The following is a 27,280-nucleotide window of genomic DNA, read 5'->3' as shown; positions in this document are numbered from 1 at the left end:
TCCTGATCAATAGTTTTGAACTGCCCACTTCACTTCTGGTCACTTGGACATGGACGTGTTTTACTTTTCTCTACCATCTGGCAGCTCTTGGAAGTTCCATCTACAGCGGTTTGAAATCATCACTGCCTTTTGTGGATCTCCTTCTAACATGGAATTCTGAAAACAGAAATGAATCTACAGTAACAGCATTTCTGCCTGTCTCAGTCACCATGGTTTCCCAGCACTTAAACAGTAGGCTGAGCATGTGTTCAAACATCCGGAAACACATGAAGAAACGTCTGAAGTTGGAGCAGCTCTTGGTGATCGGCATTAATCTGACCAGCTTTCCGTTCCTCTAGAGTAGTGGTGGTCAGTTACCATTTTTAAGTCAGACATATTTCCTCTGAAATGGAAACATTAGGCTTTCTTCCCAGAAGAAGACACACACACAAACAGAATTCTGTATGAACCCACTAAAAGCAACGCTCATTTCCAGGTTAGAATCCATGATCAAAAGGCATGCAAAGAACTCTGTAATGTGATCCAACCTATAACTGATCTCTCCATGAGATAAAAGCTAAAGAAAATGAAGCAATAAAAATCCACCAATGACTCCTAACAGATTTTGTAAAGTAGGAAGATAAAGCGGTCAGCTAAGGGAAGCCTCTGGCTTGGTGGTGTACGACTGTAACGCCAGAACTTTCAGGGCTGAGGTCAGCACAGGCTACACAGCAAGTCCCAGGGCAGCCTGCACTACATAGCCAGATACTTTCAAAACAAAAACAGAAATTTAAGTAGATAAATGAATACACAAATAAAGTTGCCACGTACAGTGACACATCCCTTTAATCCCAGCACTCAGGAGGTGGAGGCAGGTGGATCTCTGTAAGTTCAAGGCCAGAGTGGTCTATAAAGCAAGTTCCAGGACAGCCAGGAATACATAGAGAAACTCTGTCTCAAAAAAAAAAAAAAACAAACAAACAAAAACCCAAACTGTATGTACATCATTGATATGTAAATAACACAAATCTGTGACCTGAGGAAGATCCTGTATTGCCTATGTAAAGACTGGCATGAACTTTAGCATACTAAAATTATTTGGGGTTTTGATGGGATTTGAGAGGGTTGCTTGCGGACAAGGCAGGAGGAGTTGGGATCAGGTAAAGAGATCCACTGAACAAAGCTCCATGTTTCTTCTCTCTCCATACATAGGCGCCTGCGACTAAGTACGTGCAAAATAAGCCAACTGAGCAAAGAAATCTGTAAGAACTAAAAAACTAACTGCTTTTTCATCACATTTATAATATCCTTAAATAGCAATACTATTTCTTTCTGGAAGTTCTGGTTTTGTTTTAAGGATCTAAAATTGGCAATTACTAGACATTCTGTCTTGAGGAAATATGTAATTACACATAAAAAGTCACTTCAAACTCTATTTCCTTTGTAACAGTGTAAGACATTCTTTTTAACAATGAGAAAAATATAAAAATCGCTTTGATCATTTTATAAAAATATGTATCCCTCCCATTTTTTCCATTTCATTCTTAATATATGAGGAATATTAGTAAGGAAAGCATATACTAATGAACATATTCATTATTTCTCCAAGCATGCATAATGTAGTTTAATAACCACAGACTGATAATTCAGTGAGGAGTCTGACATCTGCTGGGATTTGAAGGGTACATGAACTAGGATTTTAATTTCCCGCTGAAATCCCTTCATTCTTCACAAGCAATCCCGTGTTGCCATTTCATGCTTCTTAAGAACAAGTCGTTCTGTGTAATTGACTGCTTGGTTTGCTGCTCCTAAGCAGCATTAATCCCCTAGCAATTACCATCTTTCATAAAGTCATCTGAATGCTTAAAAAAAGGAAGTTCAACAAATTGTTTTTGAAAATCATTTTTGTGTTATTTGTATTTTAACACTTAAAGAGTTCATATCGATTGTAAAACATATCTAATTACTATGTGGGATTTGTTGTTGTTGTTTTTTTCCTTTTCTTTAAGACATAGCTCTGGCTGTTCTGGAATTCACTATATACCAGGGTGGCCTCAAACTAAGAGTGATCTGCCTGCCTCTGCCTGAGTGCTGGGATTAAAGACGAGCACCACCACACCCAGCTCTGTAACCCTCAGTTGTAAGAGACAGTTCTAAGGACCTATATATAATGTGATAGTGGCCTAGGTAAGTCTGTTTTCAAACTGTGCCGCACAAAACATTGCTTTGCAGCATATTAAGAAATTTGCACCCAAAGTTTGGCAGAGAGCTCGGTAAACTTTCCCAAGCCTCTAACATGTTGGATCCTCTTTCCTGTTGTGTTTTTATTTTGTTTTTTGATTTTTCAAGACAGGGTTTCTCTGTGTAGTCTTGGTTGTCTTGGAACTCACTCTGTAGACCAGGCTGGCCTCGAACTCACAGAGGTCCATCCACCTGCCCCTGCCTCCGAGTGCTGAGATTAAAGGTATGCACCACTACCACCTGGCTGGATCCACTTTTCTACTCCACTGGTCTACATGTCTAACTTTATGCAGTGCTATGCTGTTTTGTTACTGTATCTCTGTAATATAATTCAAGATTGGTACTGGCATCTATCTATGGCCACTGCTCTGTCTGCTAAGGATTATCTTGGCAATCCTGGGATTTGTTTGATGCTTCCATATGATTTTAGGACTGTTCTCTACCTCTGTGAAGAGTATCAATAGAATTCCGATGGGGATTTCACTGGATCTATAGATCATTTTTGCATCTATGTTCATCAGAAAGTGGTTTACAGTTTCCTTCTTTTATTATGGCTTCATCTAAGTTTGGTACCGTTTTACAGTTTCTATTGCTATGATGAAACACTGTAACCAAAAGCAACTTGGAGAGGAAACCATTTATTTTGCTTATATTTCCCTATCACAGCTCATCACTGAAGGCAGTCAAGGCAGGAACTCAAACAAGATAGGAACTTGGCAGCAGAGCTGATGCAGAGGCCATGGGGGCGGCGCTGCTTAGTGGCTTGTTTTTCCTGGCTTGCTCAGCCTGCGTTCTGACAGAAGCCAGGACCAGCCCAGGGGTGGCACCTCCTACAGTGGGCTGGGGCCTCCCATATTAATCACAACTTAAAAGAATGCCCTGCAGGCTTGTCTGCAGCCCAATCTTACGGAGGCATTTTCTCATTTGGAGTTCCCTTCTCTCAGATGACTCCAGCTGGTGTCAAGTTGACCTAAAACTAGCCAGCACAGTATCAGAACAATGCTGGCTTCACAGAATTGAGTTGGGTCCTATTCTTCCTCTTCCTGTTTTATGGAATAGTTTGAGAAGAATCTAGTGGTGTAACTGTCCAATCCTGGGAGTGGTTAAAAAGGAAGAAGCAGACAATACCAAGTGATGATGAACAAGTGAGCAACTTTTCTATGCTGCTGGCTGAAATACAAACTAGCACAAGTACTTAAGAAAACCGCTCCACAGTCTCTACTAAAACTGTTTACATATATACATTCCCTGGCTCAGTTATTCCTAGACAAACGCCTGCACAGAAATGTATGCATATGTTCACTACATGGCATACAAAAAATGTATGTACCGAATCAATTTATGTGTCTGCCAGCAATAGAATGTACGAATTGGTAGCTCTATCTGCACAGGGATAAACTAAACAGCAAAGAATGAATATACATAACACGCATACACTGCACAAACACAACACGGAAGGAAAGAAGGCAAAATCACAAAGTTACACTGCACAGTGTAATGCATACAAAGGCCCAAATCAGGCTAAAGTCACAGCATCGGAAATGACAGTGGTCTGAGAGGCCGTGCCTGGTCAGATGCACAGGCAGTGAGGCACAGGGGCCAAGTCTTCACTCATGACCTGAGTGTCACAGAAAAAGTCACTTTGTGAAAAGCCAGCAGTAGAACTGTGCTTTTCCTGAATATATACTATATATAGATTCGTGAAACTTGATACAAGCTGGAGTCACTGTAGGATTGAGACTCTCAGCTGAGAAAATGCCCCATCAGATGGGCAAGCCTGGGCGCATTTTCTTGATTGATAATAGGAGGGCTGAGCTTACTGTGGGTGTTGCCACCCCTGGGCTGGTGATCCTGGGTGCTATAAGAAAGCAGGTGGAAGATGCCATGAGCAGAAAGCCCTAGGTAGCATTTCTCCATCACTTCCGTATCAGTTTCCTGCCCTCTTCTGAATTCCTGCTCTGACTTTCCTCAATGATGGGCTGTGATATGGAAGTGTAAGTGAAATAAATCCTTTCCTCCTTAAGTTCCCTTTGGGTCATGGTGCTTTAGCGCAGTAACAGAACCCTTAACCAAGACAACTTAACAGCATACATTTGAAAATATGTCGTTAAAGTCTGGTGAGACGGCTCAGAGGTTAAAAGCATTGGCTGCTCTTCCAGAGGACCTGGGTTCCATTCCCAACACCTGCACGGCATCTCACAACCATTTTAAGTTCCGTTTCAGGGGGGCCAATGCCCTCTTCTGGCCTCCGTGGGCACCAGGCACACATGTGGTGCACAGACATATTTGAAGGCAAAACACCACTATGACACTAGTGATAATAAAAAGAAAGATGCTAAGAGATCCAAACACAGTTTGCACAGTTCGCGTTCCCTCTGAAATCTCTACATATAGTTTAAAGGAATGGCCAGTCCTTTTCTCATGTTGCCCCAAATCAAGTATTTGAAAACAGGACCCAAGCCTAGAAAAGATAAAGAAAAATCATAATTGCTGTGGCCTAGCATGTATTTGGAGAAGAAAATATCCGACTAAGAATCACATACTTGATGATAATAATGAAATGTTTTAAAATAATAATAATAAAATAATAATAAAAAGTTGCAGCCAATGCCCTCTTCTAGCACATAAGGGCAAGCCAGGGATGTTCAATTTACTGTGAGAATTATGCTCAGAAGCCATACAGTCTGGAAATTTTTAACTTTTCCATCAAAATGGCAAATTATTAAAGTTTCTGTGATTAAAGCACAACCTTTAGCTACCCACAGAGGCCAGAAGAGGGCATCGAACCTTTGAAACTAGAGTTACAGATGGTTGTGAACTGCCATGTAGATGTTGGGAACTGAACCCAGGTCCTCTGGAAGAGCAGCCAAAATTCCAATCAGAAGGTGGTTAGTGAGGGCTGGAGAGATGGCTCAGAAGTTAAGAGCACTGGATGCTCTTCCAGAAGACCCAGGTTCAAGTCCCAGCACCCAAACAGCAGCTCATAACTATCTGTAGCTCCAATTCCATGGAATCTGACATTCTTAAACAGACACACAGAATAAAAATAAAAATAAATCATTTAAAAAAAAAAGAGCCAGGCAGTGGTGGCACACGCCTTTAATCCCAGCACTCAGGAGGCAGAGCCAGGCAGATCTCTGTGAGTTCAAGGCCAGCCTGGGCTACCAAGTGAGTTCCAGGAAAGGCACAAAGCTACACAGAGAAACCCTGTCTCGAAAAACAAAAAACAAAAAAAAAAAAAAAATTAAAATTAAAAAATTTAAAAAAGAGAGAGAGGTTAGTTACACCCCTAAAGGTCCTGTGCAGTAGTGGGCATATCGTGCCTGGAAAGTTAGTATTGCGGGCTCACAGGGTCCATAGCTAAGGAAAACAGTGGAGAAGCTTTCTCTCCCAATAGCCCACAGGCACAGCACCTTCAGAGACTATGAAGACAGCCCACAGGGATGAAGCTTCCGGCTCAGTTCCAGCTGGATTTCTCTGTCTTGCAACCAAAGAATGTGGTACTGCACATTTTACCATCCAGCTGCAGTGGGCAACCAAAAACAATGGCAATAGCCTGTATTATTCTGGGGCCTCTCAAGGTCTTAGAGCCTTTGGATTTTGTATTCTCTGTCATCTTAGTAACTTGTCTAGCTTTATGCAACAATAAATCTAACTCATGTTTTGGTCAAAGTCCTTAGTTTAAAAATATGTTGGCCCCAATGAGAGATATAGACATCTATAGAGTCGTCCTGAAGACTGCACTTCAGACAGATGTTTAAGTGAAACATCCCAAAATGAGCAAGGCAAAAGTTCTATGGAGTGCTTAGAAAATGCTAGGCTGATGCCGAATTTTTACCTTTAAAATTCTAATGTACCGAGTTAGAATCTTTTAGTTTCTGAAAAATTAAATAGAAAATAAAGTATTTCTTGTGCCTCTTAAAGCTTATATGGGTTGGAAATCTTTCTCTTTCCTAGTGAGGCCCAGGGCCTCACCCATCCTAGGCAAATGTTCCAAAACTGAGTTCTACTCCCAGCTTGGAAACTTTTTTTTGAAGAAACATTTTTCATCATAAGAAATCAAGGTTCCCAGAAAGATACTTCAGGAAATACCATTCAAAGGTAATGAGAAAACTTCAGCCACCATTTTTGGAGTCAAGAGGTTGTTCTGTTAGCTACAATCCCACCTTACTACTGGACCGTTCAGTCAATTTAAAACTCTACATATTATCCAAAGGAGAATCAAAACATCTAGTGAAGCAGTATCTTCCCAGCTGAAGTAACTCACCACAAAGCCAGAAAGAAGATTTAATGCCATTATCAGGGAAGCCAGGGAAGGTCAACTGACAAATCACACTTTTTCATCAAAATGGCAAAATTTTAAAGTTTCTGTGGTTCAAATACAATCTTAGCTACCCAGAAAATGCACTTATATGTGGTATTTCATTTTTCAGTGGTATTTTGATATTTAGTGAAATATTGCTACTGTATTAGGAAGGGGTTGCCCCTGAGTACTATATATTAGACACACAATCTTACAGTAAAATGGCTTTCAGACTGTAAGATTTTTGTGTATTGTCAAAAGAATCATTAAGTTAATTTTTTTTTAAAAAAAAAATGGCCTTTGAATAAAAAAAAAGGCAAGACCTATAAGTATATAAAATGTCATCATTTTGAGACTTAATGTCCTACAGGAAGATGACAACTTTTATTTGTAAGAAAACTTCACATGTACAAATTGTGTTTAAATGGCTTGTTTAAACTGACAGGCAGCACACCCCACCCACCCCAGCACCAGGGCTGCTAATCCTCCACGCTGTCTGTTAGGCTGCAGGTCTTAAGATGTTGTTGAGATAACTGGCTTCCATTAGCAAGTCTGTGATTGGCAGGATGATAAAGTCTTTCCACTCAGGTCAGCCGTTTCCTTTTCTTTAGAGGAGGGCAGTCCTGATGATCTATCTTTTAACTCCAGTCTCTTATTGAGTCCCAATTCTCTTGCCTTCAGCTTTGATATGGTTCTAACTTTCCTTCTGTATCAACTCATACTTGTCATCAACTCCTCTATTCAGTGCAGCAAATATCAGGAGTTTGACCTCAGGGCAAAGTCCGGGTGGGCAGGTAAAATCTGACCATTGGACCTACTTCCTAATCTTTCATACCCAGCAACTCATGAAGCAGTATCAAATTCAAACTAAAAACCAGAAGCACGACCCCTTATACATACTATGAAAAGAGCTACTTGCCTTTCTAAGTCCACTTGAAAAGAACTGTCAGCCACCCTATTAAGACAGAAACGGATCACAGACCAGAGGGAAAAAGAAGGAAAAGTGCAGAAACTCAACTGCAATGTAAACAAAGGCGCTGGCAGCCCTCTATGTTGGGCGAGAAACTCCCTCACAAAAATGTAGACACTAGAATATCTCTTTATGAAGTCAGATGTAAAAGCACTATCAACACTTTAAGGCATCTGTATTTAAATACCAATAACCTTAGACAGCTGAACCATGCAAGACTTTTTTTCAAGATCAATTTTGGTTTGTTTTTTTTTTTGTTTTTGCCTACTCTCATAGTGTATGTTTCATAATACGACCACGAGTTAATTTTAAAAGCAAATGCAGTGAAATATAGCTACTTTTTTGAATTAATTAACTCTAAACCGCTAAATTCATAAAATTTAACTTATGGCCAAAGTGATATAGCAGCCAAAAGCAAAAATTAGCTGTTTTTTTTTTTTTTTCATTTCAGAGTATAAAAGTCTAGGGATGGTAAATCACTAAATTTTAACATTAATAGAGAACAAACTTTAAGTCCCTTTTAAGACTAGAAAAAAATTAAGATAATAAACCAGTTGATCAGAGTGTTCTCCATATGATACAGCGGTGTGTAAAGCTTCCACAGCTATCAGTCCATGGGGCACGTTAGCAATTCCCTGTACATACAGGTTTCGTTAACTATGCATTTTCACAGACAGTGTCTAAAATCCACTTGAAAGTTTCTCAAACAGCTTACAATTAAAAGGGGAAGTCAACCAGGACCTTAATGTCTTCTAAGTGCACATATTTAAAAGGTATATTCAATCATGACTCAAGATGTTAACATTTATAAGTGTGTTTTAATAATACAATCCCCTAGGAGATATATGCCTTACAAAGCAGCCTTTTTTTTTTTTTTTTTTTTTTTTTTTTTTTTTTTTCTCCAAGAGACAGGGTTTTTCTGTACAGTGCTGGCTGTCTTAGAACTAGCTTTGTAGTTCTGCAGACCAGGCTGGTCTCTAACTCAGAGATCCTCCTGCCTCTGCCTCCCAAGTGCTGGGATTAAAGGCGTGCGCCACCACCTAGTTTATAAAGTGGCCATCTATGATGTCTGAGACTCTGTGAAAGAAGAAGGTAACTGGAGTCACACATATCGACACAAATTAACAAACAGATTTTTTTTTTTTTTTTTTTTTTTTAGCAGAAAGCAAAGTTTGTTTAATACCACGCAAAGGGCAGTGTGCTGGGCAGTAACAAGAGAGGCCTGCTTTTGGTAGCAATGGTTTTTGTTTGGAGAGGGTTGTTGAGCCAGGCTCTAGCTAAGATTACCAGAGTGTATCACCTCACTCCCTTACTTGGTTTTTGTTGTTTGTTTTTTTTTTTTTTTTTTTTTTTTTTTTTTTTTTTTTTTTTTTTTTTTTTCGAGACAGGGTTTCTCTGTGTAGCTTTGCGCTTTCTGGCTCATTGTAGCCAGGCTGGCCTCGAACTCACAGAATCCGCTGGCTCTGCCTCCGAGTGCTGGATTAAAGGCGTGCGCCCACGCCGCTCTGTTTGTTTGTTTCTTAAACCCAGGGCCTCAGGTGTGCTAGGACAGGCTCTATCAGCTGAGAGACGTACTCATCCCCTTAGGGACAACCCATCTTCAGTCCATAAGCTATGTGGTCTTATTCATAATCCTACAGACTGCCAACTAGTTAATGTAGAAACCAGTTAGCACCATCTAAACTCTGATGAAACAGAAACTCTCTGTGCACAGACGACTTACATGGCTTACCCTCAAGCCATGTCTCTGGGCTGGAGAGCATTACATTACTAAATGGTCATACTGACTGCCTGAGGAACGAACACTCCATGAAACCTGTTTCCAACTTGCTACAGTCTCAGCTTTCCATATTAGATCATCTGCCTCCAAGAACAAATGCAACAAACACAAGTCCTTTGAAAGGACCTACTGCCAGAGAATCTCTTCCAGCACCCAGAAGCAAAGCAGAGTCAGACTTCCTGGTTTTCAGCTATCCTTCTCAACTTAGCACAGCTAGCTGGCTAGAGACCCACAGCGCCCAGAATTCAGTCCTTGTTGGCATCATACTAAATACTGATTGCATGCAAAAAAAGTTAGTGCTTTACAGACAGTGCTTTCTCGGCTTCTTTGAGAACCTGACTTGAAATAGCATTCATTTCCATAGGACTCATGGTCTTACATGGGTTCTAGTCTTCTCCAAAGGACACTGAAACTCCACAGAATGAAATTACCTTGTAGTATTTTCCATCTACTTCAGTCACACTTTCTCACCGAATAATGAATACATGGGTGCCACTAAGTACTTACTCCACTTTGGGGGTACACAAACAGCAAAATAGAGCTCTAATCCCAAACATTTATTGAAATCGGGTTCCTTAAAGGCTCAAAGTGGTCCTACTGCAGACATCAGTGTGGTAAGGTTCTGCTCAGAACAAGGGTGGAGTTTCTCCGCGGGTCATCTCCATCCCCCAGGGGAATGAGCATCATTAACAGACTGATCACTGGACCTTTGTTTTAATCCTGTCTCCATATGGTTTCTGGCCAAGGACAGCAGTCACTCCTCTGTCAATCTCGACTCCTGAACCCTCTAAGGGATGGTCCTCCACTGCCTCCACACCCTCCGACACCCCAGCTTTACTAAGCCCCTTAATCCTAGGATTAAGAAAGAAAAAGAAAAAGGAGAAGAAAGAGGAAGGAAGGACTAAGAAGGAAAAATAGGAAATAGAAAAAAGAAAGAAAATAAATACAACAGAGCAGAAATGTCAAAATTGTAAAGTGAATAAAAGGCAGAAAAAAAGAGTTCACATTTGTTACTAAACTTAGAACATTCTTACCAAAGATAATATACAAGAATGAATAATGATTTTTTTTTAAAACCTAGTTTTATCCCTTTTTCTGGAGGCATACAAAAATTTATAAAAAATTACCATTAATACAATTCTAAACAAGAGGTGATTTTCTAGTAATAATTAACTTACATTTAACTTGAGTTCTAACAGTGTTACTACTACTGATTTTTATATAAGACCACAAAAATTATTAAAAATATCTGCAAGCAGTAAATAAATTAAATTCTCATTATAGGACTGCTCCATAAAGTTGAGACACTGTATGAACACAAGTTCAGAGATGTGCCAAATACACAGCAATCAAAAAAGGCATCGTCTAAAGATGGGTCTTCAGGGCAGACAAGCACTCTGGCACCATTAAGAATAAACTAACGAGGCAAGAGAGAACAGTAAGTGGAGAGCATCATTACATCTTACTTGTCTGAGGTCAATGAATGCCAGCTGGAGGGTGTCCCCTTGAAATCCCGGCACAGGCTCAGAGCTGGCAAACACTGTTTTAAAAATTTAGAAAATAAAAGGGAATTAGAAAAATACCGAAAAATATACAAGACTTTAACTGCTACATTTCTATGTATTACAAATGTATTGTAACATTTATACACAATCATTTCAAACAAAGACCACTTACAAACTTCAGTTTCTTTTCTGTTCTGTTTTTTTTTCTTTTGGTTTTTCAAGACAGGGTTTCTCTGTGAAGCAGTCCTGGACGACCTTCAATTTCTATTAAATATGCTCTCTGTACCCATCACCACAAATATTTTAGTAGTATAAAACTTCTAAACTGTCACTTAATCTGTAACCTTTAATCACAACACATGTAGAAGGGTTGTCCTACACAAGTTCAGGAGTAGTAATGTACTTCAATCCAAGTGAAGTTGTCTCACTCTTCTGGCCCTAGGTGAACAATCACAGAAGCACTTCCAAACTACCGATTCCATGGCTGTCAACAATGCTCAAAACGAAAACGTCTGCTTAGTTCCACAGCATGTGCTATAAACATCACCTCTAGCTAACAGCAATGAGAGGCAGATAGCCAGGTAAGAGGCGAGCTGTACATGCAGACCACAGGTAAAAATTTAAGTAGCAAAGTCAGAATGAATTCAAGAACACCTGCTCACGTCACTTAGTTATTTTGTTGTTGTTGTTGTTGTTGTTCATAAAGGAATTTTTGTCTTCTAAACAAAAGATTTTTTTTTAAAGACAGGGTTTCAACTGTGTAACAGCCTTGGCTGTCCTGGAACTTGCTCTGTAAACCAGACTGGCCTCAAATTCACAGAGATCCACCTGTCTCTGCCTCCTGAGTGCTGGGATTAAAGGTGTGCGTCACCACCGCCCAACATGAAAGAATATCTTAAAACAAGATTTAAAAAAAAAATTTTTTTAAAAAATAAGACACTTTTCAATAATTTTTGTACTTTAAGAATTTTAATCCTAACAGCCAGGCCTGGTGGGTCAGTCAGGTCTGCAACCCCAGCTGCTTAGGAGGCTAAAGCAGAAGAAGAGAACACAGTTCAAGGCCTGAGTTCAAAGTCATCCTGGACAACCTAGGGAGACCCTGTCTCAAATTAAATTAAAAAAGGGAGAGAGGGGCTAACACAGCTCAGTGGCACAGCCTGAGTTCACCAGGCCTGAGTTCAATTCCAGCACCAAAGAAAAGCATTTCAGTTCTACTTTGTTTTAAATGAAAGATGATTAGTCTATAAAAAGACTTCACTGTGTGTGTGTGTGTGTGTGTGTGTGTGCGCGCATGCGTGTGCGTGCTTACTGTATGAGTGTAAGTTGGTGTGCATGTGTATGCCCATGACAATCAATGTCAACCATTTCCTTTAATCATGCTACACTTTATTTCTGAGTCAGGGTCTCTAGTGAGACTGGAGACCATCAATCTGTCAAGAATGGCTGACCAGCAAGTCCCAGGATCCTCCCGTCAATTTATGTCTAGCTTGAGGATTACATGAACTTGCTTCCAGGCCTGGCTTTTTTGTGGAGATGGAGATTTAAATTTAGATTCTTGTGCTAACACTTTCTCTACTGAACTGTCTCCCAGATCCAAGACTCTACCACTTCAATTTTTTAGGAAGTTATTTATGTGTATGGGAGTTTTGCATGAATGTGGGTCTAGGCACCATGTGTGTGCCTGATACCCACTGAGACCAGAAGAAGGTGTTGGATCCCCTGGAACTGGAGTTACAGACAGTTGTGAGCCACCATGTGGGTGCTGGCACCTGAACCCAGGTCCTCCTGAAGAACAGCCAGTGCTCTTAACTAATGGATCTATGTCTCCAGCTCCATCATTAAAAAAAAAAAAAAAATTGCATGTGCATATGTTCACACACACTTGTCATGGCCTCCAGTGGAGGTCAGAGGACACCTTCCAGAGTCCATCCTCTCCTTCCTTACACCATGTGGATCCTAGGAATGGAACTCGGTTGTCTGGCGTGTAGCAACTGCCCTTACCTGCAAGTCACCTCACCTGCCCAACTCCACCATCTTTACACAAGTGTCTCTGACTCTCCACACATACACACACACACACACACACACACACACACACACACACACACACACACACACACACCTATCTCAGTTTTCTTAACACACTGTGGAATCTCCACATGCAACTTAACCAAGCCAGTACTTAGAAGCTATGTATACTTCTGCCTATGCAGTTCTTAGAACGGTAAAACCAAGTCTTAAGTTTAGTGGATTTTGTATGAAACAATAGTTTAGAAAGACTCAAATAATTGAAAAACAAACAAAAACTTAACTCAGCCTAATTTGCCTGGCCTCCCCCCATTGGGGACTACAAAGTTCAGAGTAAGTTCCTGTCTCTTGAGATACTAACTTCACTCAAGTATCCACTTTGTGTTTCAGCACTTTGTGGAACGTATTCATCTTTTATTTTTTTTAATACACCACTACTAAAACTTTTTCATAATTCTCTGGAACACCACTAAAATCTTTTATTTTCTCTTTGCATTAAAAAGTTCAGAATTGCTGGGCAGTGGTGGCACAAGCCTTTAATCCCAGCACTCAGGAGGCAGAGCCAGGCGGATCTCTGTGAGTTCGAGGCCAGCCTGGTCTACAGAGCAAGATCCAGGGCAGGGCACCAAAACTACACAGAGAAACCTTGTCTTGAAAAACGGAAAAAAAAAAAAAAAGTTCAGAATTATCTGGATTATTCTGTCTGGCTTTTCTAAATATTGTGCATTCTTTCTTATAGTTTTAACACCAACCCTCACTTCTTGCTCTTGCTCTCTTCTCTCTTATTAATATTATTTCTCTGTTCTTCTTGAGCTGGTAAGTCAGCTGATCAATTCCCACAGGGAGGGTCACAATCAAGAGGGAGCCTGATGTTGACAAGGGCCTCTCCACAAACCATGGCTCATTCAAGAGTCTCTCTCTCTCTCTCTCTCTCTCTCTCTCTCTATATATATATATATATATATATAGATAGATAGATAGATAGATAGATAGATATAGATAGATAGATAGATAGATAGATAGATAGATAGATAGATAGATAGAGATAGAGATAGAGATATATCTTGCCCACACCTTCTTTTTTTCTTTTTTCTTTTTCTAGAGAGTGTTTCCATACATTGTCCGGACTGGGCTCAAATGTGTATGTTCAAGTGATCCTCCTGCCTCAGCCTCCGGAGCAACCAGGTATACCCAATGCAAACGAACCTGGCTGATTAATGGGTGTTAAATCACTTAATCACTTTGATATGTACCTTTTGAACATAATTAACCAAGAGGCGACATCACTCCCTGCGAGACACACACACACACACACACACACACACAACACACACACACACACAACACACACACACTTCTTGGCTCTCTGCTCGGCAGGGAAAGACATGAACCTGATGATTAACTCACCTTTCCTGGGCCCTCTAGCACCAGAAGACAAGGTCTCAATGAAAAGATCAAGCCACTTTTCACTTGACAGCTAATTTAGTCCTGCCAATGGCACTTTCAACAAGAAAAACGGCATGCGTCATACAGTGGCAAGTCTACCTCTCCTTACTATGTCCCAGATAACTGAGTTTCTCTACTCCTATTAGACCTTCATTGAAGACTGATAAGAAAAACTGTAACAGCCTGCTAAAAATAAGGGTCTTCTAGAGGGGAAGGAGCTAGCCCACAGGTTAGGAGAACTTGTTCTTGCAGAGGACCCAGGTTCAGCTCTGATAACCCACATGGTGGCTCACAACCATCTCTAACTCCAATTCCGGGGTCAGCCCCCAACTGCTGTTCTCCATGGCACAGGTATGTACATGATGCACACACATACATGCAGACAAAATACTTCTACATACACCAAAAGTAAAAACCTTAAAATAAAATGAGCATCTTCTAATTAAAAAACAAAAACAAAAACAAACCTAGGATCACATAAGGCCTTCCTATAAGACACGTTGATTTTATCTATAAGACAGAAAGCAGCTCGATTTCAATCATGCTTGTAACTGTAATATACTTCATTCTCAAACTTATGGTCTTCTGCCTCAGTCTCCCAGGTGGGGATCACGAGTGTGTGCCACCATCTCTGGCTTCAGAATTTTTCTATACTGAAAACCATGTGGATGGGGAAAGAGACTGGTGTGGAACATTTTCTGGAGTGTACAAGGACATGGTAAGGTTCCTGGCACCACAAGTTTAAATGAATCTGTCAATTTTCTTCCCCCTCAATTCCTGTTTAAGACATGATAGCTAAAAGTTCATTGGTTTGGCATTAAATCCAAGAGCTTAGTGTCAAAATTATAATATCATAAATTTGTATAGCAATTTTACAGATCATAAAACACCTTCTCATATACCATCTGCTTTGATCATTCTAACAACTTACTTTGGCAAACAGGGCACATGGATGATAAATTGCTTGCAAAATCTTCCAAGCAAAGAGATACCCACTTTGACTATCCCCAACAGTCAGCTCAGTTTAAAAGCTGCCCAGCTCTTCCGTCTTATAGCACAGAAGAATTGAAAGTAAAATGACTTGCCCAGGACCGCACAGCTAAATTTGGCATCTTGGCACTTGATCCATTGATCCAGAATCTGATTAAGTATTCAGCCTCTCACTGTTGTCTGTTTTCTCACAAGAATTTAACCAACACTGACAAAACAGCAGTTTATAACGCTCAGGGCTTTTTCTCAAAGATCTTTTAGGGATAGAAGGTGATTTAGCAATCCCAAATCACGCAACACAGAGAACATTTGTAATAACAGGCTACTCAATTTGACTGGCAGCTTCATATTTTTCCTTTATTTCTTTAAAACTCAAATACAGTCAACTCTACAGTCTCTCCTGAGTCTCAGGTATCTCTCTCTTTTAGCTCAAGCCATCACTGTTTCTTGCCTGGATCACTACACGCTCCAGTCTGTGCTCTACTGGCTGTTTCTCTCTCCTCTTCTTCTAGTGATTAACGCCAGATGTAATTGTTACTTGGGCATTTCAAAGTTTAGCATCTTTTAACAGTTCACCATCACCCTCACAGTAAAACAAGACTAAGGCCTTTGAAAAGTGGCCTTTGCCTACCTCTCTGGCCTGATCTCTTAAGACCTTCCTTAGACTCTCTCCAAACAAGGGTGCCTAGACTTCCTTGCACACACCAGTCTCTTTCCCTAATGCCTTTGATCCTCCTGCCTGGAGCATTCTTCTCCCTCCACCTGTGTAAGTCTTACTTATCCTTCAATTCAATCATCACCTTCTGTGGAAGACTTCCATTATCCCCGGAGATTGTAAGCTGTTTCCTCTGTGTTCTCAGTGGAACTTCCTGCAGGAATCCTAGCACAGCGCCCATTCTGCAGCCTTCTGATGTTTATCTGTCTGAGTTTCCCCATGAAACCATGAACCCCTGACTGTAAGAATCATGCTTTCGTTCCTAATTCCTACCACCTAAATAACAAACGCGCAATGAAAGTTTAATAAGTGAACAGAGAGGAAAGAAAGAAGCAAGAATTTCTACAGGGCAGAGCCTGTCGTTAACATGCTTGCTGATTAGCTCTAGAATTGCATGGTTCAGCAGGCCGCCTGTGATGATGGAAAGAGTCTGTAACTGTGCTGCAGAACTGATAAATGTTTTATTCCATCTTCATCTAAACTGAATAGTCACATGTGGCCACTGGGTAGTGTAAACACAAAATACTGTGTACATATTTAGGGTATTTATATCAGAATAACTGAGTGGGTGAGACTATTCCTAACACATTCTTCAACAAAATTGAAATTCTGAGCTCTTCCGTTGAACAGAAACCTCCTGGGAAGCAGAGATTTCTTTACCTTTATATATCCTGAGTCTGGTGTAATAGTAATAAGAAATAGTAAGCAAATATGTGCTGAATGGAGGAATTCATAGTAATAGACAATTCGTTGTCATTAATACTGACTCATGGCCCCATAAAGGGGTCTCTACTATGTTATCACCTTTGTTACTCAGTTATGTTTGTAAAGATGTTTTCAAAAGACATAATTTTAGTCTTGAAAAAATATTTTGATACAGTTTCTAAGCTTTAAAAATGTACTGGGTTGCCTTGACCAGCCTTAACACAAGGCAAGGTGCCTAGTCTTACTACAACTTGATATGCCATGTTTTGTTGATATCCATGGGAGGCCTAACCTTTTCTAAACAGAAAGGGAAGACGAGTGGATGGGGGTTGGGGTAGGGGACTGAGAGGAGAGGAGGGAGGGGAAACTGCAGTTGGGATGTAAAATAAAGAAATAAATTTTAAAAAATTTAAGAAGGCCATTCTAAATATCATGTTTCATAATCTTAATTATTGAATGATTAATCCAGTGGTGGTGCACGCCTTTAATCCCAGCACTTGGAAGGCAGAGACAAAGGCAGGCAGATCTCTGAGTTCGAGGCCAACCTGGTCTACAGATTGAGTTCCAGGACAACCAGGGCTACATGGAGAAACCCTGTCTTGAAAAACCAAAAAACAAACGAACAAAAAACCCAACAAAAACAAAAAAAAAAAAACACCAACCATAATCTTTGTTACCTCTAACTTGACATTATTATTATTATTATTTTATTTTTTTGAGACAGAGTTTCTCTGTATAGCCCTGTCTGTCTTGGCACTTGCTCTGTAGACCAGATTTAAATTAATCTGACATTTAAATCCATTGCTGGGATTAAAGGCGTGCACCACCACGGCCTAAGCTTTTTTTACATTCATTTGTGTGTGTGTGTGTGTGTGTGTGTGTGTGTGTGTGTGTGTGTGTGTGTGTAAACCAGAGGACAATTTGCAGGTCAACTTGCCAACTTCAATTTCTTCTCCTTTTCTTTTTTTTTTTAAATTTTGTCAAATTTTATGAAAATTTTTCTTAACATTTATTTATTTATTTGTGTGTATGCACACATGTGTATGCACAAATTTCTCAGTAAATCTGAAATTAAAATGGCTAGCTGGAACTCAAATTTTGGGTAGGCAGAGTACCTGTGTGGATGCATTGTAAGAGGGAATGACTAAGGGCACCACCTAGTGGTTTCCCTGGTGATACAGCAACGCTGCTTGGGCGATCAGGAGTTAGCAGTCTTGCCTCTGACTTGTATTATTAGATCACAGGTGGCTGGCAGCAGAGGGCTGCAAGCCTTAGGATATTTACCATTCATTATGACACAAAGTCGTATCTAGTCCATTTCTTGGAAGTAAACCTCAGCAAGGTACCCTCCATCAGACAGTTGAGACACTATTAGGTGTAGAAGAACTCCGGGACCCAAACAAAGTAGCAACACTCAGCTCCTTTGAAATCTGACACTGAAAAGGTCTTCGTACACCATCCCCATGGTTTTCTCTCAATGCTCTTATTTGGAGTGAGAGCCCAAGTCCTCATGCCTGCAGACCGTGCCAGCTCCCCAGTTACAAATGGGTTTTAGAATGCCCAAGCTTCAATTATTTCAAAGTACACTGGCCACAAAGAAAGCATAGTCTGAGCTTTTCTCATTGTTGTTTGTTTTTAAAACATTGGGTGGGGGAGTCACTGTGTAGCCTAAGCTGGCCAAACTTGTGGCGATCCTCCTGCCTCAGCCTCCCAAGTGCCAGGATTATAGGTATGTGCCACCACGTCCTTCAGTTTGGGCTTTGTTAATGAAGTACAGAATATAGAAGAGTGTACTTGACAGTCCAACTACATCTTATAGTAGTATCCTTAGCCCAAGGCATCAGACAATGCCAATGAAGAGAAGACAGTCAAACGAACCGGTAGAAAGAACACTTGGAGGATAAAAAGCGGTGTTCAGAGTCACTCAGGGACAAAGGTTTGTGTTTGGTGCCTGACTCTAAGTAGATACGCTATACACAGTTGTCAGTCTACTTCACATGCACCTGTGGCCAAAGGAGGGGCAGGAGGATGGGGCAGCTGACATCTAGTTTGTATTTCACCTCCACAGCCACGTGCTGTGGGAGGAGTTGAGTCCAAGGGAAACTGCTAATTTTCTCTAACGCACATAAAGAAGTCGGCTCTAAAGGGTGTTTTCCTTTCGGTGAGAACATCTTTCACCAAAGGCACAATACAGACCTATGGCAGAACTTCTTACTTAAGAGAAGTTCAGAGAGCAAGTAGTTTCAGGTCAGTATAATCCACCAACAGAGCAAAGTGTAGCTCATGGAAACACATTTCCTGAAGTATAGTTGATCCTTCAACCAGAGGTTCAAGTAGGGCTGGACAACCACACAGCGGGGTTATTCCAGAGCACAGCACGCAGCTCCAGGTCTGACCCTGTGACCAGTGCCAATGACCTCAGCACAGAGGAGGAGGATGGAGCAAGTGTGCTGTGACCATGTTGGGGGCGGGAGTCCAGTGACTGTTCTGCTTCTAAGATTCTTTATCTGGACTACCTGTATTTCTTCTTCACATACTAGGCGAATGTATGATGCTTAGACTGCCACAAACTTACTATGCATTCCAGCCTTCTCCCATCCAGCCAAGTCCCTCTTCCTGCGTACCTTTCTTCTTTCCCTGTCCTAATAGGTAGAAAACCTATATACTGCATTAATGTTGAAAATAAGCTTTATATTTTAAAACTACTTCCCTTAGACTTAAAAATGATTATTTAAAACATGACAAAACTTATTTTTTGAAATCTCTTAAAATACTTTTAATAATAGAGAAAGTTTCATTTTCACACAACTAATACACATAACAATCGCTAAAAGTTGACAGTGGGTGAAGGTGTATTTTTCTACCAGAAAGAGTTTGGGAGAGTCATTATACTATAAACTCACTGTTTAAAGTTAAAAGATACCTTTTCAAAAAGAATATTTAACATTGGAGGTAGTAAAATAAACACAAAAAATCAATTTATATTTGTTCAGTAAGTACAGAGTATGTGATACTATATTAAGAAGTAATGATTACAGGGCGCCAGTGGAATGGTTTCGCAGGCAAAGATGCTTGCGACCAACCCTGATGATCTGGGTTTGATCCCTGGAATCCACACAGTAGGAGGAAAGGTCTGACGCCTACATGCTATCTCCTGATCTCCACATACACACCATGAGAAATGAACATACATGTGAACACACATGTGCATGCGCGCGCGCGCACACACACACACACACACAATAAATTTACCAAAAAAATGCCAAAAAGGAAAAAGAAACTTAGCTAAGAAAAACATTTAATATACTGATTATAGCAGTTACACATGATAAGCTTTAAAGAGCAGAGCCAATCAAAGGCGAAACCACAACGGAAGTAGAAACGGTGCAAGCTGCGGTCTCTTCCTTTCGTGTTTCCGGTGCCAGAGACTCAGCCCAGCAGAGTAGGGTCTGCCCTCCACACCTGACACCAGACTGCAATGCCTTTCTTGGTCTTCTCTGAGAGAATAAAAAGGTGCCCATAGTAACGCCCAAAGGAATGACTAGAAGGGAGTATCGTAAGAGGGCGTGAGGCAATACCTGGGAGGGGGCAGAGTGCACGCTTTTCTATAGTCCTTCCCAGGGAAGTAAGAGAACAAGAGCAGGACACCAGAAAGATGCCTACCCAGATGGCAATGTCCATCATTCAGCAAGATATGTAACCAAGAAGACACAAGCAAACTCAACCAGAGGTCTAACTACCAATTATTACTGAAGTTTTGTTATGCTTATTTATTTTGTGTGGGTATAAAAAGGTGAGCACACGCTTACACCACAGCACACATGTAGAGGTCAGAGGGCAACTTGTGCCAGCTGGTTTTCTTCTTCTATCATGTGGGTTCTGGGGATGAACTCGGGTCATTAGGCTTGGCAGAAAGTCCCTTTACCTAATGAGCCACCTAGCTGGCCAAACACCTAGTATTGTAAAGCCACACTGAAGACAAAATAACACAACATGCATCAAGCAATAATTGTGTAAAACTGACATAAGCAACAGCAGACTGTAATGCTCTCAAAACAGTTTCTTGAAGAAACCGGTTGGAGTTGGGGGCGCTGCTCAGTGGTAGGATGTGTGTTTAGAATTGCACCAGGCCTAGGGTTCAACTGCCAGGACCAGAAAAGGAGGTGGAAAATGCAATGTTGGGGGAGGAGGGTCCAAGGGAGGAGGAAGGTAGGAGGGGGGAACTGATGTGGGGGTTGTCTACCAAAACTCAGCATGTGTGAAAATGTTGTGAGGAAATCTGCTACTTTGCATATTAATTAAAACCAAGTTAAAAATATAAGAGAAGGGATGGAGAGATAAAGAGAAAAAAGGGAGGCTAGAGACAGAGGAGCAAACAATCTGTAGAAGGAGAATAATAATTGATCTGAGCTTAGAAACATTGTAAAAGGTACATTTTTGGGTCAAAAAGTTTTATAAATACAAAATAAATATTTTATAAATGAGAATTTTACTTTGAGAAAAATAGAAGTTTTCTGGTAAAATACAGTTAGAATCACTTTCTAGGAAAAAGCAGACTTTTTTCTCCCAGTAGAATATACTATGCACAGAAGGCACACAAATGTTTTATATTTGTTGCTGGGAAAAAAAACCAACATATTATTTCTCTTTTAATGAGAGCTGCTGACATTTTTTCAGTCTTTCAAATAATACACTTTGTAAATCCCCACCCCTGGAAAGTGTTCTGCCATCTTCCTGGAGCCCCCTGACTTTCAACTGTCTCCGTTGACTCCTTTGTCAGCCAGGGGCTTTCACCATTCCTCTGAGAATACTGCTTGAAAATGACGCCAAGTTCTCTAGCTCGCTAGTTAGGGCTGGAGGTTTGATAAACCCTTATGTGAGGCACGTATAACGAGGCTACCTCGAGTCCTAAAGCTCTTCAGCTAATGCCAACACTAGACCCCAGATGCGAACCTTGTGATACAAACAGAATGACGTAGAGGAGTACCCCAGCTACCAAGGCTGGAAAACCTTTCAGGGTGAGCCAACAACCAGAAAAGCACCATCTGGAGCACAAGGTCTTGAGATCACCTTCCAAGCAATAACCTACATGGTCAGGAAGAGTAAAAAGGACAAGCTTGGGGTTGTTCCACTCATGTACAGCAGGCACTGGAGAGTCCCAGAAAGGTGGCAAGAATGACCAGAGGGAAGAGATCAATTCGTAAGTAACCTTGGTCTAGAACACCACTTCAGTGAATATCTTTGAGGCTGTTAATGTAAAGCTGAGATAGTTTTTTTTTTCTTCCTGAGAAGGAGTTGGCTTTACTTCTAAATCTGTCAAAAGTGTAGTTAAATTGGGTCTTCTTCCTTGTGAAGCTATCCTATGATATACAACTTTCCATAACATTTCAATGTAGGTTTCTAGAGAAAGCATGAGAGTTGGCCAATATGTACTTACATTCACACTGTATGACATCTAAGTTAAACTGCTGGACGGCTCCCATGCTTATCTGTTTTAGCTCGCTGTCCAGGAGCATCTGCATTAAGGATGTTGACAGATGCTGGCAGGCTGACATGCAAGCTGTTTGGGCAACTTTCCCCTATGTAAAACAAACAACCAAACCAAAGTAAACACACAAGCAAGCATGGAAATACATCATAAACTATCACAAGATTGTACACAGGGCACTCTTTTTATTGTTACAATACTGACTGTCGGCCTTTCTGCTTCTATTCTACAGGGCTGTGCATTTGTATCCTAAGACCTAAAATTCATCTTTCTCAGGATACAATACGATTAAAGTGCTAATTGCATAGAGGAAAACTATAAATTTTGAAAACTTATTTCAGATCTCATGAAATAATATAACACTTTTAAATGCACACGGAAATATGACATTTATTACATTAAATTACTATACTGACAAAACAGTTTATTAGAGCCTCCTAAGCTCTCCTTTGTTTAACTAAGGCAGAACAAAGGAAGTTAACTGTGTAACGTAAGCTGCTCTTGTTCCTGCTACTTAAACTGTACCCCTAAATCAAAACACACTTTGAGTCAGATCCTCACTTCTCGGCACAGAGCTTCACAGTGAGCAGCGGGGAAAAGCATTTGCTTATCACTGACTTCAGCTTCGTTTCTATTCAATCAAATTCATGCTGCACGTAACTACAGAAACTACCACTCACGGCTTTCTTTCAGTGTGATACATGATTCACTTTAAGCCCCAGAAGTTCTAGATGAACTTTCATCGACAGTCTTACTTGAATTTTCTTAAAATACCAGTTTTTAATGTTGGCCTTACAGATTACACAGCTGAATCACAATTACATAGATTGCTTTTTCTTTTCTTTTTTTTTTTTTTTTTTTTTTTTTTTTTTTTTTTTTTTTGTTTTTCGAGACAGGGTTTCTCTGTGTAGCTTTGCGCCTCTTCCTGGAACTCACTTGGTAGCCCAGGCTGGCCTCAAACTCACAGAGATCCGCCTGGCTCTGCCTCCCGAGTGCTGGGACTAAAGGCATGTGCTACCACCGCCCGGCTTTTTTTTTTTTTTTTTTTTTTTTTTTCTTTTTTAAAGACAGGGTGTCACTGTGTAGCTCTGGTTGGCCTGAAACTCACTATGTAAACCTGGCTGGCCTTAAACACCCAGATTTCTGCTTCCTGAGCATTGAGATTAAAGGCGTGTGTCACCACACCCCATCTATAACTTGCTTAAGTTTGAAGAACTGCTTAAATAAGTTTCTTTCAGCATTTGAAGCAGATGTCTAACAGTATAAACTCTTTTAGGTCCAAGTTTTCCAGTGTTACCCTTCTAGGGAGGCTGTCTTCAAATGATTATATGATTAGGTGATGGGCTGATTCCCATGATGAGAGTCAAAGATTAGAATTATGGTTAGGAAAATAATGATTTTTAGAGGACATGCCATGTTTTTTCTCATTTCAATTAACAAACATTTACCCAGTGATATTTGATAATTGTTCTTTCTTCCTACTAATCACAAAAGCAAATAGAGCAACAAGACCGTAAAAATCATCTTCCAAACATATCTGCTACAATATAGTAATACAAAAATGATTATGTACAGTTCATATGAAAGGCCATAGGGAAAAGAAATAAATTTCATACTTATTAGAATATTTGTTCTTTAAATTACACATTAAAAATCAGACTAAGACCAAACTGCTTACAGGTGCTTAGCATTTTAGGCACTATGCACAGCAGAAAACTAAACATCTGACATGCAGTGTTAATTTCTCAATCAAAAACCTCAGAGATAAAAGCCAATGCAAACAATATGTTTGACAGATACTGATGAATTGCCAAAAAAGGAATGTAACAAACAATGAAAAACCCAGCATGCTCAAAAGGCCCCAAACTCAGGAGGAATTAGTCTGAGAGACATGCAGCTCCATTCTCCAAGCAGAATAATATCAATATGAATGGGAGGGAAGTAAAAGCAGAAAAAAGAGAAATCAACGCCATGTCACTTAATTTCAGTGTAATAGGCTTGCAACTACTTCATGGAAATGGTATTTGACTTAATGGAGCAAGTGCATTTTTTGCTTAATATACTTCTCTATCAATTCAGCTCTATTATACTGTTACACAACAATGTACTAGCTGAAAAAGCAGATTAATAAACTGTCCAAAAATTATTTAACTCACTTTGTACAGAAGCATTCCATACGTTATAAGTGGTATTATTTTAATTTAGGTTCAGAGACAAAAATAGCTATACAACAGTACTGGAGCCAAATATGATGATAAGAGCATAAACTTTTCCATAAATCTGGTGGAAGCAGCAATGAAAATACAAATTTGCTTTGTAGCTAAGTAATATTTATAACAGTAAAATCTTCATTATAAATTTTTTTGATTAGGCATATTGAATACAGGCTTATTGTTCTCAAAGATAAAACTTTTAAAGATTTACAAAATAAAAAATTATAAATTTTTTAAATAAAATGAATTATTCCTTTGTATACATTAAAATTTAAGTTAATACTATCAAGGTTCAGATTGTTGAAATTTTTAAAAGCTTATATTTTATAAGCTTATACACTATTCTTTAGATGTCCTCTTTCTAATTTCAGAATGTACAGAACCATTCTTAAATTTTATCTACTTATTTTATATAGAAAAGTTTATATGTCTTTAATATTTACACACTCAAAAACATATTTGCAACTGATATCTCATGCCTAAGGCTCTTGGCCCATTTTAATAACCCAAACATCCCTCCCTGAACACTATTATAACTAGTAACACTGACTCCCTGATCCCTATTATAACTAGTAACATTGACTCTCACAATAATGCATCATCCTAACACAAAAAATGTAAACACTTTCATATTTGTCTTTAAAAACTAGTTTTTAATAGGTATGAATATAACAAAGCCAAACTAATCAGTGAAACAGTGCACATTTAATATATGTTAAGCAATCAAAAATTTCCTGCCTCTTCTGAAAAACTACTTGCACCATTACTAGCATTTTCTTTCTCTTTAACAACACAAAGTGCAATAAGTAAAAACACCTGCCAAACTTTTACAAAGGTGACTACAGTTTTTTACCCTGCTTTAACAATTTTTTTTCCCTGAAAAACAACTTGCCAAGAGAGAAAACCCTTAGACAAACTTCTTATATTTCAAAGGGACTTGTAAAAGAGAATCTGCTGACATATTAGATCCTTTTTGCATTACCCCAAAGCTTTTCTTCTAAGAACAATTGTGGCAAAGAGACATTTGGCTCCTAGGAAATTCCCACAGGGTCAACCACATGCATCCTTCCGTGGCACCTTCACAGTCTGCTCTCTGGACGTCCGTCTCAAAGGCAGCTTTCCTCATTTGCTTGTGTGTCAGTCAATATGATTTATGGACTGCATTCACCAAAGTCAGAGCATACAGAATGAGAAATATGACTACAATCTGCTAATTTGTTTTGTATTGAGCCATTTAAGAGTCAAAGACCTGAAGTCAGACTGAGACCAGCAACACAATTAACTAGCTGGTGACAGATTCATCCATCCTCCCTGCCAGGCTATGCCAATCAAAGACAGCATGAGGCGACATTTAGTGAAATCAGTAAGAAAACTCATTCTCTGAGTAACCTGTGTAAGAGCTTGATTGACACTTTCTGAATTTCGTTTGTGGAACACAACCACTCTTTACCCAATAGTTTCCTACTGCAAGCTGTGAAATAAGGCTTTCAGTGCCAATCACAGAACAATAAGCCACTAACCACCAACCTCAGCCGAAAGAAATCAAGAAAACACATCTGTTTGTATGTCAAGCCAAATTTCCAAAATAATTTACTATTACAGATTAGGCTACAGATACTGTTTCTTTTGATATATAAAATAACCTGGCAGTACAAATACAACACATTTTATTAGATTACAGCTCAAATTGTTTTGGTTTCAAAGTAATGTTTTCATAATTCTAAGATCATAGTGGGTGAAATATTGAAAACTTAAAAACTAATTTGGTACTTTAACTTTTTATTTGAAGTTTGTATTTGTCTCACCATTCTCTTATTTCACAGATCTAATAAGAAAGTTTTTATTTCAACAGTAATTATTTGAGAGCATTTTTTCAAGGCCGCTTTCATTTTCACAAGTACATATGATGTAAAAATAACCTCTTGAAATCACAAATCAACTATCCTATGATGATCTACTCCTCCTTAACAACCCCAGAAGGATCCATTTTCCTTTTTTTTAAATATCTACACACACACACACACACACACACACACACACACACACACACACACACACCAATCTTGAAGAACGAACTATTTTTAAACTTATATAAAACATACAGAGAGACAAATATACTGGACACTGTGTTATTTTTTAAATTAGTATCAAGTTTTGTTTTCAAAGGCTGGGAGAGAAAAGAAAACAAAGGGTACCACACCTCACACTGCTAAGTGAACCTCGTCATTCTGGCCTTGCTCTTTAAAGCCGCTTCCGTTCAAACAACAAATGTCTATTATATACATGTGCAACACCTCTTAGTTTGATATAGAAAGTTGAGTTAGGAGACTGTAAAGCAAGCTTTTCAGAAACAAAAAGAAAGGAAACGTGTTTTGATGAATTGGACAGTTTCCTAAAGAGCCACAACACATAATCTTTTAAAATATATAGACTAAGAGAATCAGGTCTTTTATCAAATGTGGACTAAATATTAAAATTAGAAATAAAAAATTTAATTAAAATATAGAGAGATAATCCAAAAGGAAACATTTTACTTTAACTCTTCCATTTGTACCTTAAGAAGCACTGACCTGGCCAGGCAGTAGCAGCACATGCCTGTAATCCCAGGACTTGGGAGGCAGAAGCAGGCAGATTTCTGTGAGTTCAAGGCTAGCCTGGTCTACAGAGCAAGTTCCAGAACAGTCAAGGCTACACAGAGAAACCCTGTCTTAAAAAACAAAAAACAAACAAACAACAAAAAAAAACCAAAACCACTGACCTGAAGTTTTGCTGCATAAAAAGTGTATCTTACTCAATTATAAAAATGTTATTAAATGTAAAGGCCCTGAAACAGTACAGAATATGAAAATCCCCTCAAGATGACATCACAATGCATCCTCTTAGCCATCATGATAGGTTTTAGTGCATTTTCTAAGTG

At 39.5% G+C, this 27,280-nt stretch overlaps 1 protein-coding gene across 7 annotated transcripts in view; it reads right to left on the bottom strand.

Annotated features, from left to right (window-relative positions):
• Nucleotides 1-27,280, bottom strand: part of Exoc6 (exocyst complex component 6) — a 151,731-nt gene that overhangs the window by 19,369 nt on the left and 105,082 nt on the right. For 6 of the 7 annotated variants that reach the window (XM_037206565.1, XM_037206560.1, XM_037206572.1 and 3 more), the window contains 2 exons: nucleotides 22,100-22,241; nucleotides 10,740-10,813 (listed from right to left, as the gene is read on the bottom strand). In XM_037206565.1, coding sequence (XP_037062460.1) covers nucleotides 10,740-10,813; nucleotides 22,100-22,241 — 216 coding nt within the window. Of the gene's footprint in view, nucleotides 1-10,732; nucleotides 10,814-22,099; nucleotides 22,242-27,280 lie in introns of all 7 variants that reach the window. The other variant, XM_037206580.1, reaches the window with a different exon arrangement.

The sequence above is a fragment of the Peromyscus leucopus genome, chromosome 1, assembly GCF_004664715.2.
Source record: "Peromyscus leucopus breed LL Stock chromosome 1, UCI_PerLeu_2.1, whole genome shotgun sequence".
NCBI lineage: Eukaryota > Metazoa > Chordata > Mammalia > Rodentia > Cricetidae > Peromyscus > Peromyscus leucopus.
The sequence above is the reverse complement of the archived record's forward strand: the minus strand, read 5'-3'. Positions and strand labels throughout refer to the sequence as shown.